At 45.2% G+C, this 21,891-nt stretch overlaps 3 protein-coding genes across 3 annotated transcripts in view; 1 reads left to right on the top strand and 2 right to left on the bottom strand.

The window, feature by feature from the left end:
• The window catches only part of LOC130702932 (uncharacterized), a 48,379-nt gene that overhangs the window by 11,309 nt on the left and 15,179 nt on the right, over positions 1-21,891 (bottom strand). The window contains exons 5-6 of the mRNA XM_057524561.1: positions 20,997-21,248; positions 12,671-12,849 (exon numbers count right to left, since the gene is read on the bottom strand). Of these exons, the coding sequence (XP_057380544.1) occupies positions 12,682-12,849; positions 20,997-21,248 (420 nt within the window). The 3' untranslated portion in view covers positions 12,671-12,681. The remainder of the gene's footprint in view (positions 1-12,670; positions 12,850-20,996; positions 21,249-21,891) is intronic.
• LOC130703044 (uncharacterized) lies at positions 3,537-4,001 on the top strand. Its single transcript, XM_057524665.1, has one exon. The coding sequence runs from the start codon at positions 3,537-3,539 to the stop codon at positions 3,999-4,001; it is 465 nt and encodes a 154-aa protein (XP_057380648.1).
• LOC132087992 (uncharacterized) lies at positions 6,970-8,275 on the bottom strand. The gene is made up of 2 exons (XM_059495408.1): positions 7,822-8,275; positions 6,970-7,397 (listed from the first exon to the last, which is right to left on the bottom strand). Exons 1-2 carry the CDS (start codon positions 8,273-8,275, stop codon positions 6,970-6,972), a joined length of 882 nt encoding a protein of 293 aa, XP_059351391.1.

Genomic DNA, 21,891 nt, shown 5'->3' on the forward strand with positions numbered 1-21,891 from the left:
TACTAAGATTTATACACAAGGGATTGAAATTATGGCAGAAAATACAATTGATAAGATATTTATTGTTAATGTTCAAAAGCAAATTATTTTGCATTTCAAAAACGAAATAGGCTTGGACCATCCAGCTTCTATTCGATATCCAGCCTAAAGGGATTTAATAATTTGTAAGAGCGTGACAGTCCCAATGAAGGTGGAATTCCGATCGGATCGTCCGATTTATTTTCTCATCATTTCTGGATGACACCTAATGTTGAAAAATTTACAGTACGATACGTTTTTACTAGCAGGCCAGTTTTTTTTGGTTCCAAGCCCCTGTAAATAGCTTTAATTAGGCCACAAGAATGGAGGAAAAAATACCACTGCACCATTCCTTCTTCAATATTTTGTTCAAAGAATAATACTGTGTTTGCTTAGTTCGGTTCGATTCAGCATCTGTCACAAGTCAAACAAGGTATATTGGTCTGGCAACCGTATTTTGTTTATAAATATATGTGTCACCTATATCGATTACTAAGATAGAGGGCCACACCACGCGCATCACAATTAGGTTACTATTTAACCTGTTTTGAGGTGACGTAGTAACTTAACTGAACTTGTAGTGTCTATTCCGCGTGTGTGTTCTGCCCGATAGGTAATATTGTATTATAATTTACTCCCCTGAATTTATTCTTACCATTTGTACGATCTTGCCTATTCCGCGTGTGTGTTCTGCCCGATAGACACACAAAGAGTCACAGCAATACAAGGATTGGAAACAAACCTTTCTCAAAATCAGCGTGAGAACAACTGGTCCTTCGAACCGGAGTGAAGTTTAAGAAAATCAATTCAAGATAACTACACCTACGTTGGATAATGGCAGCGAGTATTCCAACCTACGACGTGGCGAATCCCTTGACACCTGATGTGTTAGCTAAGTTGGAGGGTGACAGGACAGTCAGTCGCAGAAGAATTACAACTATCTGCCGAGAAGTTGAAAGCATTATAGATGCAAACGGATCTATTGGGAGCCTGAAGGTGATGCTGACGAAGATTAGAACTTTGCTGTCAACACATGAGCAACTGAGTGAAATACTCATTGCACATAGTACATCAGAAGACGACACAGATAAGCAGTTTCAAGCCCAGCTTGAACGCAAGTAAAGCTGAGCGCAAGCGAAGCTTGAGCAAGTATTTACGCAAGGTAGAAGACGTTGCTGACGCAATCAAAGCTTACAGAGTGTCACAGAACGACGTCACCTCATCAACAACTTCATCGGCTGCAAGCGTCAAAAGCTCTCGTTCAAGCCAAAGGGACCCACTATCAGAAACTGAGAGGAAATTGAAAGAGTTGGATGAAGAGAAAAGGAGAAAAAAGATGGAATTTGAACAGGCAAATGAAAGGTCTAAGTAGGCCAAACAAGAGCTGGATCGTGTGGAAATGGAGCTAGAAAACCTGGATGTGGACGAATGGAAGTTGAAGCATCCAGGCTCCCCAGTGGAAGATGGCGCTGAGGACGAACAAAGGTAGAAGATTGGTTTCGAACGTTATCACCTAGCCAACCCACAGAAAATCAAGCACCAGACGGCTGGATTGAAGATTATTTGGCAGATAGGGTTGAAGTCTCTACACAGCGGGTCGACCAAGTTTAAGTCTGCAGATCTGTAATTCTACGGTGGGGACCCAATTGACTGGTTCTGCTGGATTGATTTATTCAAAGTATTAGTACCTGAGACACCAAAGTCCCCTGGGGAGAAATTGGCGATTCTGAAAGGACACCTGACGGGGAATGCCAAATGACAGTCAAGACGTTGGGTGGTGGGGAGCCGGCCCACAAAGAGGCCTTAAAGAGATTGAAGCAATCATTTGGAAGACACGATGTGTTAAGGGTGGCACATCTACAAGCTTTGGAGCGTCTAGAAAGAGGAAATAATGCAACGGCATTTCAACGATTTGCTGATCGAGTGAGAGCACATCTATTCGACTTGAGTAGAATAGGCGAGACTGCGCAACCAGACATCATTGAAAAGATCTGCCGGAAGTTGGCCCAGCCCGACCGACTTGCGTGGAATGATAAGAAGCCGTATGGGGCCAGCGAAACGAGATCATTTGAAGAATTTGCTGATTGGCTATGCCAGCGAGCCGCGGCATACCAAAACGCCTACGAGATCGTCACCGAATCAAGCGCAGAATCCGGAAAGAAGAACAGAACTCACGGTCGATCGCACCAGACGTCGACTCAGATAGAAGGTAAACCAGGTGGAGACTCGTTTATTAAGAGAACTCCTTTTTGTTATCAGTGCAAAGGACAGCATCGATTGACCGACTGCCCAGCGTACCAGAAACTGGCGGTGGGAGAAAGATTCACGTTTGGCCAAACCCACCGATTGTGTTTCAACTGTTTAGGCGCCAATCATTCGGTTAGATTCTGCAACCAATGGAAGGAGTGCGGTCGGAACGGTTGCAATCGGCGTCATCACCATCTCCTACATTATGACGACAAACCAGCTGCAGCTAAGGGAGCATCAGCCAGATGCTCCAAAGACGAACTTCAGGAAGAGGTTGCGATGGGGGTGATGAATGTACGAGTCCAAAATTCCCAAGGAGAGTATATGTGGGCCAATCTGTTCATCGATGAAGGAAGTAACACATCCCTTGCAAGAAGTGACTTCATTCGGAGCTTAGGAATCGATAGAGAGGATCAGAAATTAGAGATGAAAGGAATCGGTGGAGTCAGCCGCTGTTACAACACATCCAAAGAAGTAATCGTGACCGTTAGGTTATTGACAGGAGGGGAGACCACCATTAAGGTCTCCACGATGCCGACGGTGACAGATCCCATCCCGTACGTCGATTGGAACAAATTGAAGACCCGTTGGAAACATCTCAAATCCCTACCGATCAAATCAGCAGGAGGGCAGGTGGACTTATTGATTGGAGTTGATCATTACCACCTCATCGTTCCAACCGAGTCTAGGGTTGGAGAAGAGGGAGAACCAAGTGCAGTAAAAACACAATTCGGATGGTACGCTCGTGGAGTCATCGGAAGCAAGTTAAGAAGACAGCCAACTAGCCACACTGTTAGAGTCGTACGCAGCTATTCGTTACGAGTCAACGCAGCATTGGAGAAGGAGCTTCGAGGATTTTGTGAGACGGAGAATTTTGGCACTGAAACTCCAAGGCTGGTGATGCCACCCGAAGACGAAAGGGCGGTGAAGATTGTCGAGGAGGGGAACCAGGAAGCTGGAAATAGGATATGAGGTACCAATACCATGGAAGGAAGGAGAACCTTCACTGCCAGATAACAAGAAGCTGGCGCTTTACCGCTTACATGATTTGTTTAAACGGTTTGATCGAGACCCGGACTTCAAGGCGGCTTACCAAATGGCTATCAAGTAATACATCGATGCGGGATACGTGAGCGAAGTGAAAGAGGAAGGTGACCCGATCAGAGCGCAATACTTCCTAGCCCACCATGGTGTTTACAAGAAGTCGGCGTCGGAGAGGAAGCTGAGAATAGTGTTCTACTCAATTCCAAGGAAAGTGTTTGAATGATGCGATGCTGACCGGACCTACACTTCAGAATATGCTGCCATCAGTGCTGACCAAGTTTAGAGAAGCGGAAGTTGCATTCACTGCGGACATCGAGGCGATGTTTAGTAGAATTCGATTGAGACCACAAGATGCCCGTTACCACCGTTTCCTGTGGCGAGAGGATGGATCGTCCGAAATCAAGACTCTTCAAATGGATCGGCTGGCGTTTGGTGACAGATGCTCTCCATTTATTGCAATTAACACGATACGAAGGGCGGCCACAGATTCTGGTGTCGGAGGGGAGGTGGCAGACGCCGTTCACAACAATCTGTACATGGACGATTACTTGGATTCAGCCAAGAATGTGGAGTTAGCAGTTGAGCGGGCCACTGGAGTAAAAGAAACTCTAGCGGCGGGAGACTTCCATTTTAAGACATGGCTTTCAAATTCTCCCGACTTTCTAATGGCGATGGGTGTGGATCCGGCGTAAGAAAAAGATGACCATCCACTATCAGTTCCTGATGATTCCACAGAAATTCTAGGCGCATGTTGGAGGCCTAATCGAGACGTCCTGACCTTCGTCCTATCGGAGTTAAGTGAGGTGGAGTTCACCCGAGCTGGATTGGCGAGAAAAGTGGCCGGACTGTATGATACACTAGGACTAGCCGCCGACAGTAGTTAAAGCCAAAATTCGCCTGCGGGAGATTGGAACGCGTGGCCTGGATTGGAGCGACGAAGTTGATCCTGAGAATAAGGATTGGTGAAGGAGATGGATCACTTCATTGGCAGTATTGAATAAGTTAGAGGTCCCACGCTGTTTATTTCCGGATCGAGAAAAAATATTTCGGTCGGAGCTGCACACCTTTGCGGATGCATCCCAGTAGGCGTTTGCGGCAGCGGTCTATATCCGGATCCAGTAAGCGGATGGAGCCAACTTGAATTTAATCATGGCAAAGACAAAGCTAGCTCCGAAGAAAACTATCTCCATCCCCAAAATTGGAGTTGCAAGCAGCCTTATTAGGAGCCCGGCTAGCTGATTTCGTCTCCAAATCTCTTCTAGAACCCATAAGGAGCCGTAAATTCTGGACGGATTCCTCATGCGTGCGGAATTGGATCCGGTCAAACGCGGCGTACTACAAACCTTTTGTGGATCATCGGATCGGTGAGATTCAAACTTTGACTTGGCCGGAGGAGTGGAGATACGTACCCGGAAAATTGAACTGTAGCGATGTGGCCACTCGTTCCTCGCTCGAATTGGACCATAAAACTCCAAATTCTTGGATCAAGGGTCCTGAATTCCTGTACCAACCAGAAGAATGTTGACCACAGGATCTGCCTTGGATGAAGGTGTCGGAGGAAGGTCGGTCCACCCGCGAGAGTCGGTGTCACATCGTTAATGTCGCGTACTCGTCTTAAAAGCTCAGAGTCAAGGAGTGTATTCAAGGTCTACACGCTACCACAGTGTTCCAAAGACTAACTAGAGTTGAGCCAGCCAGCCGCCCACAACACAGTCGATGGGTCGAGTCCAGCCGGATGGGATCCGGTGACCGTCCGGTCACACCAATCTCATGTAACGACGACAAATCCCGGCGGATGTGGTCCAGACGACTGGAATTGGAGTGCGTCCGGTTCGATGGTCGCGACAGATCCCCCTCTTCAAGCCCTACTCGTCCCGAGTAGGACCGCGAGCGGCCGACGCGATCAAGAACAGACAGGCTAACAGCTACAGATACCAAGTAAACGGTAACGAATAGGCATAACTAAACAAACAAAAAGAGAGAAAAAAAACAAAAAAAAACAAACAACCATCAATCAAAGAAAAAAAAGGAAAAAGAAGAGAAGAAAGAGACAAAATAAAGAAAACACGTAAAGAGCGTTAAGTACGATACACTCATGGGGGAGCTCCCCCAACTGCTCCTTCTACCACCGGCGACTCGTTCGGCCTCCTCCAAAGACTCGTGTTGGGCGAGACGGGCCTCCAATTGCCGGACCCGAAGATTTAGCCACGCGACAACCGCCAGCGTTGGAATGATCGTGCTGATAAGGGACGCAACCCAATCGTAGCCGGAGGATTCTGATACCGGAGTCTCGTCCATTCTCCGCAGCAAAGCCTGGACCTCCTTCAAGTTCCGCTGGGCCTCTTCACGCGTCTTGGGGTCTACGAACAACTCGGTAGGGTTCCGTGTCGGTGGTACGGGGGCTACCGTGAGATCCGTCTTCCGTGGTCGAGCTGTCGGCGAGTATAGGTCGGGGGTGTCTATAGGCGTTGCCTCGAGCGTGGTTCTTCCCTCCGCACTCGCCGGAAAGATCCACTCGTCCGAATGTGCGGTACAGGCTGGCGGCAGCTGGAAAACATCTACCGGGTTCAGCTTTAGCGTCTGTCGAGGAGGTCCCAAGAACCCGGTTGGGCACGACACGACAATTTCTTGGCTTTTGGTAGCCGAAAGCATCCAACGTCGTCGTCCGAGGTACGCCGTGCGGGAGCCCTCCCAAGTTGTTAGCTGCTGATGGCACCAGCGCTCCACCTCCCGTGTGTCATCTCTCCAAAGCGCGAAAGCGCAAGAGGGTCTTGTGGTCTACCGTAACAACCCAGTGTAAAAGCGGCATATACGAACTTCGCCCCCGCAATGAGAGGTCTCTCTTGGTGTCAATTCCACGAAGACCTGCAGGTCGGGAGCTAGAGCGATAGTCCCCGGTAGCTCCATTTGCTTGCCGGCTCTGCCGTTTTCTATCGCTTCAGGTAAATTGACGATCCGATACAGGTGGAATAGGTGATTCCGATCGACTAGGGGAAGGTCTATGAGGATCCGGATGACACCCTCTGCTACTCGTAACCTCACTTTAGCGTCCCTGTACAAGGTCCAGGTGTCCCCAAGCCCGGAAACGGCCATGATGTCCCAACCAGGAGGCAGTTGTCGATGAATTGACTCCAAAACTGTCTTGACCTGCTTCTGCGGGAACAATCTTGCGGGGAGGTGTCCCCCGGCCACGGCGCTCAAACCTGCCTCTACATCGGTGGCGAAGTCCTCAAACCATGTTAGGCCTTGTTCCACTGTTTCAAAGGCTCGGTCGACCGCGAGCCATGTCACCCACCTCTCTTCATCCGCTGCCTGTGTGCGCAAAACTTGGGCCTGTAAATGTCGGAGAGAAGTGGACAGATTATTGTCTTCGGTCAGCAAACCACGTAACATTTCCGCGTGTGACTGTAGTTCCCACAAGGTGGCGTTGACCACCGTTGTCTGGTGCTCCACAAGATGGGCTATCTCCTTATTCTGCTCCAACGTCCGGGACACGGTCTGGCTAAGGTGAAGCACATCCTTCTCGGTGGCGGTGCCGAACATCCATTTTAACAGATCGCCCCCTCCATCAATTACCCCTCGCGCCCGTCGGTGGGCGCGCGTCGGGGTTACCACTACCGGGGTGAGCCATTCCTTCGTCTTCAATAAGCGGTCCGCGGCTCACTGCTTCCGGGCCTTGATGTATTCTTGGGTCATGATTTGGAACTTATTGTCCCCGACGTAAGGCTTTAAGTCGCGCAGCCAGAAGTCGAGACGTTCCAGCATGGATAGCGCGGGTCTAGTCGCCAACTCGGTCACAATGGTCCAGGTGGACTCGCTGAAGGCCACTTGCCCCTTCTCGAGGAATGCGACGCTACCACGGACTACTAGATCGGAAGCGGGCGGTTCACCGGCCGCCGTTAACAGAAGGAACAATTGGGCCAGCAGGGCTAGCCCGTAACGCAACGGAGGCCGCCTGTTGCGTAGTGGGCGTTGATTTCTCCGGCCACGTCGGCTTCGGGTGGTAGGGGACTCTCGGTCTCGGTCAAGACTGCCGGTTCCGGTTCCGCTGGCACGGATGGGGTAACGATTCTCGGTGGGTTCGGCACCTGCAACCCATCCAGGCTTTCCCGCGGAGATATAACTGTAGTATCTGGTACTTCGGAGAGGGGTTCCTCCTGTTCTTCCCAACTATCATTCGGTGGGTGGAACGGTTTCATCCGGCTGACGCGGACTATGTCCGTCTTCCGCACATTGGGTAGCCGAACCTAGTAGTTCACCGGGGTGGTCTGCCTCACAACGCGGTAGGGTTCCAACCAGCGGTGGAAAAGCTTTTCGGCGTGGCCCACCTTGCGTGTCGGCTTATAGATTAAGACGAGAGAATGCGGTTGGAAACTAGCATCGCGGCGTTTGACATCAAATGCCGCCTTCTGTTTCCGATGCACTTCCTCAAGTCGCATTTGCAGGTTGGCGTGGGCGTGCACTAAGCGGTCGCGAAGCTGGTCACATATTCAACTGGGGAGTCAGCGTCACTCTCATTAGTAATGATGCCACCAATCCCTAGGTTGAGGTCCGAAGGAAGCAATGGCTCCCTCCCGTACATGAGGAAGAACGGGCTGAAACCCGTCGACTCCTGTCTGCTGGTGTTGTAGGCGAAGCAAACATACGGCAAGACTTCGTCCCAATCACGGTGGTCGCTGCTAACATACATGGACAGCATGTCCGCTAGGACATGATTCATCCTCTCCACCTGAACGTTGGAGCTCGGGTGAAACGCGGACGTTGTCTTGTGGTTCGTGCTCAGCAGACGAGTGACCTCTTGAAACAATTCGGCAATGAAGCACCGGCCGCGGTCCGTGACAATGGTTTCGGGGGACCAATGTCGCAAATAAATTTGTTCCACGACGAAACCCGCTACGTCAGGAGCGGTACCGGTAGGCATTGCCCGAGTCTCCACCCACTTGGTGAAGTAATCCACCGCCACCATGATTTGTCGATGGGATTATGGGAAGGGCCCTAGTAGGTCGATGCCGACCCGTTGGAAAGGTCGAGACGACCTCATGGACTGGAGGAACCCAGCAGGCTTATCAGCTATCCCTTTCCGGGATCGTACGCGATCGTACGTAGGCCCACACATGTTCTGCCATCTTCGGCCAATAGAAGCGCCGTTTGATCCTGGCAAGCGTACGGTTAACTCCCAGGTGACCCGACACCGTGCTATCATGGTATTCGGTTAGAATTTGGCGCCTCATCGAGGGGGGAACACACAAGCGAAGCTGTGGTCTTCCGTCCAGCCATACTCGACGATACAGTACGCGATGGTCCAGGCAATAAGCCTTGGGTGTCTTCAGCCCCTTTTCCAATGCTTCAATGTGTTTAGCAAACGGATGGAAAGACTCTTGTTCTTGCCGCCAATCCAGACCCGGTGCGGGGTCAACGTCGAGCTTGGCCAGCATCAGGCACCGGTCGTCCTCTTCTTCCTGCTGGGGTCTATCAACCGGGAATCTCGACAGGCAGTCTGCATCTTGGTGGAGCCGCCCGCTCCGATAAACAACCTTTAAATCGAATTCTTGGAGGGACAAGCTCCAACGCGCAAGCCGACCGGCCAGGTCGCGCTTGCTCATCAGCCAGCAAAGTGCTTGATGGTCTGTCAACACGCGAACTTTCGTGCCCCAAATAAGGGTACGGAACTTTTTCAGTGCCCAGACCAGAGCAAGGCATTCCTTCTCAGTTATTGAATAATTCTGCTTACTGCGGCTGAGTAGACGGCTAGCATAACCCAGCGGCCTTTCGACACCGTCCTCTCGTTGGATGAGGGCGCATCCGATGCCATAACCACAAGCGTCCGGATGTAGTTCCATCGGTAAATCGAAATTTGGCTGGGCTAACGTGGCTGCCTCTTGCAGGGCTTTCTTGAGAGCCTCAAAATTTTCACGTTGCTCTGGTCCCTGGATGAAAACCTTGGTACTTTTGGTGAGCTCACTGAGCGGGTTCGCTAGTTTAGCAAACTTTGGGACATGTCGCCTATAATAAGAGCAGAGACCTAGAAAAGATTGTACTGCTTTAATTTTTTGGGATACCGTATGGGTCTCATCCTGTGCTGGAAATTGCTGTACCGCCAATATTTTGTCGGGGTCGGGTGCGATACCTGTTGCGCTCACCACATGACCCAGTACCTTTAACTGGTACTCTCCAAATCGACATTTACTCAGTTTAATCTTGAGACCAGCCGCTCCAAGATGCTCCAACACCTGGCTAAGCCTCCTGCCATGCTCTTCAAAGGTTTGGGCGTATACCACGACATCATCGAGATACACCAAGCAGGAGTGCCATTTGAGCTGAGCGAAGGTAAAATCCATGGCTCTCTGGAACGTAGCGGGCGCGGAAGTTAGGCCGAAAGGCATGACCTTAAACTGCCAAAGCCCATCTACGGTGACGAATGCACTCTTCGGGCCATCCTCCGGCTTAAGCTCGATCTGGTGGTAACCGGACTGGAGATCCATGCTGGAAAAGAACTGGGAACCGGTCAAACGGCTCAAAGCGACATCAATCCGAGGTAGAGGGTACACGTCCTTCACAGTGACGTGGTTCAACCTACGGTAGTCAACGCAGAAGCGCCAGCCTCCGCATTTCTTTTTGACCAGAACCACGGGTGAAGACCAGGGGCTGTCGGACGGCTCTATGATTCCCTGAGCCAACATCTCATCCACTTGCTGTTGAATTAGTTCCCGCTCTTTCCAGGCACTCTTGTAGGGCGGTTGGTGAAGCGGAACCTGCGTCTCTACGGGAATGGCGTGTTGTACGGCCTTGTAGCGCCCCAGCTCCAGCGAAGTATTGGCGAAACAATGTCGATGTTCCAGCAGGATTGCAATCAGCTTCTCACGTTCATCTGACGCTAACTCGGGGTTTATGCGGTCGGCGAAATTAAGAACGTCGTCCTTGGCTTCTTCCGTGTGGGCTCTCGGCTCCTCCGGTGGCGCGTTGGTTTCCTCGATCTCCACCAGCTCGCCCAGCGCCGTGCCAGGGGACAGCCAGGCTTCTTTTGGCGTATAGTTCGTCACGGGCACCAACATCTGGGTTGAGTTGCGCAAGATTACCGGGTTAACGGCCATCCCCCGGGTGCTCACAGTTTTTCCGCCGGTTCCAACAGCCATTGCTCGTATGGCCCTCCCTCTGCCGTAACTTCCACCTCCGTAGTCGAGCGAGCCGGAACGCAGGACACATACGTGCGCGCCATAGAGAAAATTTGCCTTCTAGAGGCAGAAGAGTCCCATCTTCCTAAGTAGACAGAAGATGGACGGGGGAGGATGGTCTGGCGACCGTATTTTGTTTATAAATATATGTCACCTATATCGATTACTAAGATAGAGGGCCACACCACGCGCAACACAATTAGGTTACTGTTTAACCTGTTTTGAGGTGGCGTAGTAACTTAAATGAACTTGTAGTGTCTATTCCGCGTGTGTGTTCTGCCCGATAGGTAATATTGTATTATAATTTACTCCCCTGAATTTATTCTTACCATTTGTACGATCTTGCCTATTCCGCGTGTGTGTTCTGCCCGATAGACACACAAAGAGTCACAGCAATACAAGGATTGGAAAGAAACCTTTCTCAAAATCCGCGTGAGAACATACAGTATATCAAATGATCGCCTCAACAAACTGTCCTATAACGTGGCATCATTTCATTACTTTCCGTGTCCAGTAGTATAATTTTCGACTTCACATTGGATTCGTAGAATACGATGAGAAAAAATTGTACATAACACTAATCAGAGGCAGACAGTACTACATATTTGAATTCACTTATTAATGTGGTATATGTTCAACTTGAATAACCATTGTACAGTGAAGTTTGAACTAGTAAAGAGAGTTACTAGTTAGACGTAAATACGTAAATAAGAAAATTATGAAACTAAACTAAAAATTACATAATTTTGTAGCTAGGTATCTTAGCTACAGAAAAAAAAAATTTTAAGGGGAGGGTACTGGTGAACAGATTTTATGGGTAAAAAACTGGTCAAATTTTCAATTTCAAATTCTTCGGGCAATTAAAACAGGAACCAGTGGAACCAGTGGAAACGTGATTTTTTCCATAAGGAAGCTTCCGTTATCTATGAAGAAACCAAAATGTATCTCAGGATCTGGGATACATATTTCTATGAAATTTTTACTTGAATATAAAAAACATTATTCTGCATTTTTAAAGATGCTTTAGATCTACCGGCACTAACTTATGATTATTTCATAATTCGTAGTTTTCTAATTTTCTAAATTAGCTGCAGAATACAGTCACTAGTAAAGGAAAGCGGCAGCGAGTATGAAGACTAAATCTTTTAAATAACAGATCTTGCATGTTCAACCAAACATGATAATTGTTATTCATGGCAGTAATTGAATTTTGCTAATTAATTTGTTTAACTAACGTTGTAAATTTATTTTTTTATTTTTTTTTGTGGACAATAGCTTTAAGCCTGCCAGCAGGCGATGTGCATCAAAATAGGACATTTCTAAAGCACTTATTTCGCTTTTTAGTAACAAAGATAAGGTAATCAATTCCTAAACAAATGAACCAAGAATACTACAATACCTTTTTTTTTCTAATTACCTCCGTCTTTTTGGTAAAAACGAAAAAGTCGTCTGGAGAAAAGATTAGAAATGGACAGTAAAATAAAAAAAAACTTTTTGGGGTAATTCGAAAACATTTAAAGTCTAAACCTAAAATAAAAAAATAAAATAAATAAACTACCATAATTCCTGTTAGCATAAATATTTTTTATGAAATCCCGATCATGCTTCGGGAGTCAAAATTTTTCTTTCAATTACCCCATTTTGCATTTATGGACTCCGTCCTCTAGCTTTATAGTAGAATTAGACAGGTTTCCAAGATAATATTGCAGAGAATAGGCAAATGTTACAAAAAATTTGTAAAAATTTGAATTACATATTACCTAAAAATTGGTAGTCATTTTTTTATATTGCAGGTGACACACCCAGCCTAAGGTGAAGAGGGTAGAGGTTTTGCATAGATGGGTAATAACCTGGAAAACGTCTATGGGAGGTAAGCTATAGGGTATTAATGTTTTCAAAATGGATTAACTTTCCAAAGCCATCACTAGAACTCCTATAAACAAGGTAAGACTAAATTCGTCTGTCATGAAACAATTTTCTATGCTAAAGTACATCTAATTTAACTAGTTTACTGGAGTATAGCCACCAGGGGTAGAAAAGAAAAACTTAATGCATTTTTAGTCGTTAAATTTATTTAGCCTTTTTTGTAAACTATTTGCCACAAAAAATCAAAACCACCAAAAAAACACACAAATTTACACACTGTCATTCCTACAAGTTTTTTTTTTCATTTAACGCTGCTAGCATACTCAAATTTCAATTAATCAAACTCGAACTGTCGGAAATCATCTAGGAAATCTTTAACGTAAATTACTTCACGGGAAAACGCCATTTCAATATGTCCGAATTTGACGAATTTGTTTGTCTGCATTAGTTGCGTCATGGCGGCTTCACCTTCAGGTATGTGATTCCACTCCACAGACAGAGTCTGCAAACATTAGAAATATAGTAGCATGCTTGTTTTAGAAGAACAAAAACAGGAAATTAGAACAAACATTTCTCTTTTTTAATATTTCCGACGACTTTTTTTCTGTTTTTCTCTGTTGGGCTCGTGGATTTCGAATAAAATTTCGATTTAAAGTAGGATTTCGCAAAACAAAAAAAAATTACATATCTTTTTCAGAGTTTTTGTTGTCCAAAGATATAGTGGATACATACGGTAAAAAAAAAATGCTTTTGTTCTCAATTTTTTTTGTTTGGAAAAACCTACTTTATATTTCAGAGAAATCGAAAGCACTTATTAAGAGCTATTCGTTGCAATAAAAATTATTCATTTTTGACTCCTACTTTGTCCGTTAATAAATATTTTATTTTTAGATGGTTTATAGGAGGAGGGGAAACTACGAAAAGTTGTAAACTTTGGGGCTTTCGTACGGGTATTTTTGATGAATGTTATGTATAATAGATGTAATATTTAGATTCCTTATAACACTAGGAATGTTTTAGTGTATATTACACAACAAAATTTGTCAAATTAGTTGAACAAATTCTAAATTATTAAAGGCCAATCATTCTTCGAGAAGTGGAATTTTTTTCAATTGCACCGCGTTCCTTTTATGCCCACCCTCCTTTACGATAAGTGGGCGTGGTCTAAACTGAGATCAGCACCTAAAAGAATTTTGAGCAGGGATTCAGAAAACCACCCATAATTTTTAAAATGCAAATCCCTTTGAAAAATTAACCGAGGCGTTCTAATCCCTACGATTCCTCCGATTCCCTAGATTCCTCTCTATTCACGCTGAGGAAGAGGCTACTGAGTTCCGTAGAAGCTCTGGTGAGGCGGCTTAACAACAATGGGACCTCGTTTGTCTCTATATAACCAAACGGAGAAGAAAGGCATTTGACACTTCGGTTAAGCCAAAGTTTGAATTCATTTTGTCAGATCAGGATGTTTTTTTTCGATTCGAAGAGAGGCCCACGAGCCCGTTTTTACCGAAATTTTTTTGGCACCAATGAGAGGCCAAACAAGATGATACTAGTGTAAACCTAAGCACTGGCAACCCTGTTATAGCCTTTTCTTCGCCCCTCCTCCGTCGAACTCTAGGTTCGTTCTCCCTTCCCCATGGATCGGGGTAGATGAACAAGGCAGAACCTGGAGAAGAGCGGCGAATGGGCAGTGTCCGAGCGTGTGCTTTAATTGCGAGAGTAATCGAGGATGTAATCGCGAGTGTAATCACGAGTGTGCTCTTGGCTCTTGAATCTGGTAATACAATTGGTTCTCAACTCAATTTCCTATTGCAGCCAGTGACTGTTCTTTCTGCACGGGCCAATCTCTTGGATCAGTGGGATGGACTGGTGGTTGAGACAAACAGCCCTTGAAGCAGCGAACTGAAATACACACCAGACGGGTTGGGACCGAGCGCCAAACTTCTTCCCCATACAGAACGCAACAGACGGCACTAGGGGCAGCACCGTTCTAAATCTACTTATTCATTTGTGTCAGTGAAATAAAGTCCTTAAACTACGGTCGCAACATTTGGCGACGAGGCTTTTACTCAACAAGTGTAGTTACAAGTGAAACTGACGAGTGAAGTAAAAAGTAATGGCGCTTTCAAAAGAAGATTTTTCGCAGTTGTTACTAGCTCAGCAACAACTCTTTGCAGAACAACAACAGAAGTTGTTGGAAGAAGCAAGAGCTGATTCGGCTAGGAGAGAAGAGCTGCTATTGAGAAGTCTGAGCCAGCTTCATACGAAGATGGAGGATGAGACCGAAACGGCATTGGATTTCATTTTATCGGCGTTATCAAAGCGAATTCCAGAATTCACGTTCGAACCTGAAAATGGTTGCACATTCGATGTGTGGTACCAGCGATTCGAAGACGTGATGTCGCAAGAGGGATCGAAACTGAAGCAGGAAGCCCAGGCTAGATTTTTTATAACAAAGCTAGATGCAGCCTGTTACGCGCGATTGGTAGATAAAATCTTACCAAAAAAACCAGCAGAATTGAATTTAAAAGAGGCAGTCGAGATCCTGGAGAAGATGTTTGGACAGAAAATGACCACGTTCAGAAAAAGGTACGACTGTTTCAAAGTAATCAAACCGCCCACGCAAGATTACGCTACATTTTCTACACTGGTAAATCGCAAGTGCGAAAGGGCCCAACTGAATCAGATGTCTGACGATGACTTTAAGTGTTTAGTCTTGGTTTCGGGTCTCCAATCTCCAGAAGACGCAGAGATGAGAACACGTCTTTTAAGGAAACTGGAACAAACAGATACTGTGACACTAGATGAATTAGTGGCGGAATGTGAACTGGTTTTGGCGTTCAAAAAAGACGCGAAGCTGATCGAACAATCAACATCGCAAATTCAAGTCATAAAAAACAACCAAAAGCCAAAAGCGTCGTTCCAAAGAGGTCCAAAGAGTGAGATCCAATTTAAAAAGAAGAAAGCGGTGGAATGCTTTGTCTGCGGCGGAGAACATTTTGCACGAGATTGCCCCGAAACTACTAAGCCAACGAAGGGCAAAAAGTTTCAACATAAAGTTCATTTTAACTCCAATAGAAAACAAACCAATGCGGTTACGAGTTCTAAGAACTTAAACGGGCGCAAATATGTCCAGCTATTAATTGAAGAGGTGCAGATTAGAATCCAAATCGACACTGGAGCGGACATAACTATGATTAACAGTGAATCCTGGAGGAAACTCGGAAAACCAGAATTGCAGGAGACTCAAGACGACGTTCGGAACGTACCAGGAGTGCCGTTAAAAACGTACGGCCGATTTGCAACGGAGTTTTCAGTGGAAAGTTTCACTGGACACGGATTCTGTTACGTCACAGACAACATTCAGCTAATGGGAATTGATTGGATTGAACAATTACCACCCTTTCGAGACACGTTTAAGACGATTTGCTGTAAAGTGGTACGGAACTATACCCATGAGGAGGTAGTAAACCACCTACGGAAAAGGTATAAAGAAGTCTTTAAATCAGGTTTAGGCCGATGTACCAAAATGGAAGCCAAGTTGGTATTGAAATCTGACGCTCAGCCCATTTTCAGAAAAAAAGACCAGTGCCTTTTGCCACCCTATCAAAAGTAGATAGTGAGTTAGATCGTTTAGTGAAGGAAGGAGTGATTTACCCGGTGGATTATAGTGATTGGACAGCACCAGTGGTGGTAGCACAAAAAGCTAATGGGAAGATCAGACTTTGTCCTGATTTCTCAACAGGTTTAAACGACCAACTTCAGCTACACCAACACCCATTACCGACAGCAGAAGAAATCTTTGCAAAACTGAACGGTGGGGAATGGTTTGCCCATATCGACTTTTCAGATGCCTACAATCAGATAATGGTCGACGAAGAATCCCAAGAGCTGCTAACAATTAACACTCATCGAGGTTTATTTCGTTTCAAGTGGTTAGCTTTTGGAGTGAAATCAGCACCAGGCATTTTTCAGAAAGTGATGGACGAAACTATTGCGGACCTGGCGGATGTCGCTGCCTTCTTGGACGACCTAATCGTTAAAGGCCGGACCCAAGACGAATTAATTCACAATCTGGAATTGGTATTTGAACGGCCACAGAAGGTTGGATTCAGAGTTCGTCTGGACAAATGCACCTTCATGATGCCAAAGATTAAATACCTGGGGTTCGTCATCGATAAAGACGGAAGACGTCCGAATTCGGCCTTCGTATCAAGAATGAGAGAAATTAGAGCCCCATTGGATGCACTATTAAAGAAAGACGCAAAATTTGTCTGGACACCACAGTGCTAAAAATCGTTCGAGCGAGCGATAGAAATTTTGTCGTCAGATTTACTCTTGGCGCATTTCAATCCGAAGTTGGATATCATAGTCGCAGCAGATGCCTCAGATTACGGTATCGGGGCAGTAATTCTACATCGTTTCGCTGACGAAAAACAAAAGGCCATAGCGCATGCAAGTCGCGCTCTTACCGCAGTAGAGAAAAACTACGGTCAAATAGAAAAAGAAGGTCTGGCTCTTGTTTTTGCCGTGCGAAAATTTCATCGATATATTCATGGTCGGAAGTTTACACTCCAGACAGACCACAAACCCCTGTTGTCTATCTTTGGGAGTAAGAAAGGGATACCTGTCTACACGGCGAATCGCCTGAAAAGGTGGGCATTGATCCTGATGACGTATGACTTCACCATCGAATATCAGAAGACAACCGACTTTGGTCAAGTAGACGCACGCTCACGTCTTATGGATAAGCAAAGGGCCCAGCCTGAAGATATGGTTATCGCAAAAATTGAACGGGATGTTAATGCGGTATGGGCCGAAGCACTACGAGCATTACCCGTCACGTCACGGGAAATTGCAAAAGCTACACATAATGATCCAGTGTTACCCCAAATTATAAAGGGAGTGAGCACAGGAAGTTGGCAGGAGGGTCAACCAGGATCTGCGCTAGCTGCATTCCGTAACCGAAGGGAATCGCTTTCGGTAATAGAGAATTGTTTATTCTTTGGCCACAGAATCGTGATTCCTCAAGTTTTGCAACATCGAGTGTTGGCCATGTTACACGAAGGTCATCCTGGATCCACTCGCATGAAAATGTTAGCGCGCAGCTATGTGTACTGGCACAACATCGATCAAGACATTGTAGACTTGGTGGGAAGATGCACAAAGTGTCAGGAGTCAGCTAAAAATCCTGTTAAAAACGAATTAAGTTCGTGGCCTAAAACTACGGGCCCCTGGCAACGAATTCACATAGATTTTGCGGGACCATTGGAGGGGAAAATGTTCCTGGTGATAGTTGATGCTTTTTCTAAGTGGCCAGAGATCATCGAGATGAACTCGACAACAACAGAAGCCACAATCCTCCAGCTACGCAAGATCTTCGCACAATTTGGATACCCAAATACGATCGTTTCGGATAACGGAACTCAATTCACGGCTGCAGTGTTCCAAGATTTTTGTGAAAAACACAACATTCAACATGTCAGATCACCGCCGTTTCACCCGCAATCAAATGGCCAGGCAGAGCGATTTGTCGACACATTTAAAAGAGCATTGAAGAAAATGAGAGGGGAGGGGGCTGTAGGTGAAACTTTAAAGACATTCTTGTTTACCTACCGCAAGACGCCATGTCCATCCGCACCTAATCAGCTGTCCACCGCGGAAAACTTCATTGGCCGACCTTTAAGATCGACATTATCGAGCCTGAACACCTTTGAAGATAACGCAACGGGAGAAAAAGATGTGAACATGGAAGAACAATTCAGAAAAAAGCATGGAGCAGGTGAGAAAAGTTTTGAAGTAGATCAGCTAGTTTACGCCCGTGATTATCGACCGCGAAGACCGAGATGGGTATCGGGAAAAATCATTGAAAAACGGGGACGCACGATCTACGTAGTGGAAGTGATCGACGGTACATGGATTCGTCACGCCAACCAGCTTCGCCTTAGGGCACAGTCAGAGGAGGCAGGGAACGTTACAGCAGAAACAGACCTGTGGCAGATGTTCGATCTACCAGAAGATACGAACACCAAAGGGAGATTAACACCGCAAAATCGCGAAACTCAACCGGTCGTGCCTGCCGAAGAGAAACAGGTGACAACCCCCGTACAAGAGGATGAATACCATGCAGTACCAGAGGAGCGGGAGATGAGTAACAATCCTACACCCATCATCACGGAAGAGACCAGGGAAGAACAGCAATTGATTCCAGGAAATCAACCAGCAGCCTCTCCCAGTACAACGCGCCTCCGCTCCAGTAGAATTCCCAGACCAACATCAAGATTAATAATCGACCCTCAAAAGAAAACATACGTTTAAAACTCAGAAGGGAGGTGTTGGGGCGTTGGACTCCCTAGAACTAATGTTAGTCACTGGGGAATGGAATTACAGCTTATTGCATGTGGCAATAAGAGTTAATGGGAAAATCGAGGCGACGACTCTTGGGGGACGTAACTAATACGTTGTCTCCCGAATCTATAAAAAACCCCGAAGTCCAAGCCCGAAGTCAGTTAGTAACAAAGATCTTCTTGAAGTGTTTGTAAATCTACTTATTCATTTGTGTCAGTGAAATAAAGTCCTTAAACTACGGTCACAACAAAGTTCTACCTCTATCAGTGTTAGCGTGAAAAACAATGACCTTAGTTGTTTTAGCGTCTCTAATGAGTGTGCCAGAAATCACCGAAATAGATTTACCTAAAACTTAACTCCGTCGTTTTTACGGTCTCGGACGTCTTGTCTTCTTCACTGTTAAAACGGTTACCAATATTTGGGGTGTTTTATCCCGAAAGTTTTGTAACGCTACGAATTATTCGAAAGGGCTACGAAAAATTCGAAGTAGATGCCAAAAAATTATGGTTCATACTGCAAATACCGATTCAATACTAGATATTAGGAGTTTAGACACCAGAATAAGCTCCGGAACAATAACCGGAAAAATAATCACTCAATGCCCTTGGATTTAATTTGAATGGATGTTTATGTAATATACTTTGTCTAACGTGGCACAGTGGTACGACACTGTAATACTATTAAAAGAATCCGGAGTTTGAGTCACGTAAATTACAAATCCTTTTTAATTTCAGATCCATCCAAGGGTATAACCCCCATTTATTTATTGTGCAATCCGGCACCAATTTTGGGTCGGGGCTTAACTCCTATTCTGGTTGAACGCAACATTGGAGGCTTTTCACACTAAAAAATAATAGTTGTGATTTTTAACAGAGTTGGTGACACTTATGAAGTCCCATCGTACTGTTTCATTGAGCGCTCTTAGCCTTTCAGAAACGAAGCTAGTAGTCGTGAACTTTTCATTGGCCTTATTGTATCACACAATCCCGTAACGACAAGCACAATCGTTAGGTGGGTTAAATCTTGTTTTAAAGTCGTTGGGACTGACACTGCCATTTTCAGCACTCCTTTTACTAGGGGCGCCACAGCCTCTAAGGCCCTTCGGGGTGGTATTGTCGTCGACGCGATCTTACTGTTGAAGCAGTGGACTAGAGTCAACGTTCACCCATTTCTAGAACAGGAATGCAGGACCGCCGGTCGGTCCGATGATTTTTAGAACGCATTCTAAATTTCAGTTAGGCCTTTGGAGTCACCCATTGGGTCCAGCGAAATAGTTTTCGATGTACAATTACAAGATACTTAGAATTGTATAAATGTTGAAACAACCCTAAGGGTACGTTTTCCCATCCGCAACAACCTATGTGTATTCATTTATTTCTTGAACTTAAATTCTGTTCTCTCCATCTAAATGCTTTTCCTCCCTCACGCTAGGATACAGCCGGCTGGGGCAAGTAAGAGACATGAAAATGCAGGAAGTATGGGGGAGACCTTCGGTCTGGACGACCAACGATACGTTGATTCATGGGTCATGTGCAGATTATAGGAGCCGGGTTAATTCCTTGCCACTGAGTTGTGTGCTTCTGCCCTTCTCTTGTTTCCCTGTGTTTTCCCGTAAAGTTTTCTAAAGTTTTCTTTTCCTGAAAATTCAGGTTTTCCTCAGTTGCAGTTTCATTTCTACGTTTTTCTGTTCTTCGTTCTTAATCGTTTTGTTTGTCCACCTCAGTGTTTTCAGTCAGTTTTGTCAAGTTTTGTTTCCAAGTTTGGACAAATGGTTAATATGTTTGAGGTGTCTGGTTGGATCATGCCGCATGTAAAAGGAAGGGTAAGAAAAAAAAACCTTTGAACTTTAGCTAAAAAAACGATTCGACACCTTTAGCGTCGTCTCTACATAAATTTTTGTATAATTTTAATTGTCAAGATCGAGAAGAAATCCCGATGGATAATTTGCAATAACATGGTAGCCCTTACCTAAGGGGGAAATGCGTAACTTAACTCCCTGATGGAATATTATAATTTTTTCCTTCTTCTTTACAAAGATTATATTACCCAAATTATTCTATCGCAATGATTTAACGGGAATTTCCTGTCACATTCCCGGTGATAGAATTTCTCTTTTTTTTTGTTCACCCTTCTCCACGTTGTAATGGACTGAGAGTTTGAAACGTGCAGGGAATAGTTCCACAAAATTGTAGACAAATTAGAAATCATATTAGGTAACTATTTTTCAAGGTTCTTTCGTCATCACAATCACGCCCATTGTTTTGTTGGAAAAACACAGTTTTAATTGAAAATATTATTTACCTTGATGTCGATTTTGTGCCAAGGTATAGTTTTTAGTATTTTGAACTCGGATCCCTCCACATCTAGGCCAAAAAAATCTATTTCTGTTTTCCCAACAGCAAGAAGTATGGAGTATAGCGGGAAACACTGAACTTTGTAGACATTCTTTGAATTTTCATGATGTTTTTCCCGAATTTCTTCATGAAACAGTTCTTTTGACCTCTTGTCTTCCACGATAAAGCTTCCAGACCAGCTGGAAGTATTAAACGCAACCTGCAAATATGTTACAATTGACTGGTTTACGTCTGTTTAATTGAGTCAAACGCGAAAGAAATATTAATATTTTTCTACTACTGATAGTTGATATGGCATTGGAAATCAGAAATCGACCGAACTCCACTGCAGGCTACATGCAGCCTATTTTTCTCCTGGTTACCAGAATTTCCATTGGTTTAAGATCCTCTTTAGAACCACTGAGGTTTTCTTAGCTAGGCTACTAACGATTTGTTTAGTAGTGGACTGTGGAGCCAATTGAAAGACGAAACTGATTTTTGTTTCCTTTGCGTTAAAAAATGTCAACATAAGCTAAAAAGCGGGTAATTTTGTAGTTACTTGCTTTACTCGGTAATACATACAAATACCCAAGTGCTCAAGTGTTACATATGCAATTAACAGAGACCTCTGCAACCTTTGGAAATGGATTTCCGATTAAAAGATGCGGTATTTTTCAATTCCTAGTTTTTTTTAAATTGTAATTCTATTGGTATTCCCGAAAAACAAGATTAGCCAACCTGCCCCAGAGCCAACTAATCAAGTATTAATTTTTTCCAGTTAGCATTTGAAAACCGTGCATTGTGCAATTGAAACGTGGGTTTCCCCTAAGGAAGCCCTGTAATAATAATCATGTAATCCGTAG

The sequence above is a fragment of the Daphnia carinata genome, chromosome 5, assembly GCF_022539665.2.
Source record: "Daphnia carinata strain CSIRO-1 chromosome 5, CSIRO_AGI_Dcar_HiC_V3, whole genome shotgun sequence".
Lineage (NCBI taxonomy): Eukaryota > Metazoa > Arthropoda > Branchiopoda > Diplostraca > Daphniidae > Daphnia > Daphnia carinata.

Bases quoted from the DNA above. Each gene is read 5' to 3' on its own strand.
- LOC130703044 (XM_057524665.1), top strand. From the start codon at position 3,537: ATGCTGACCGGACCTACACTTCAGAATATGCTGCCATCAGTGCTGACC.
- LOC132087992 (XM_059495408.1), bottom strand. From the start codon at position 8,275: ATGGTGGCGGTGGATTACTTCACCAAGTGGGTGGAGACTCGGGCAATG. The intron at 7,398-7,821 runs GTGACGCTGACT...GATGGGTTGCAG, and splicing joins TGGCATCATTACTAATGAGA to GTGCCGAACCCACCGAGAAT.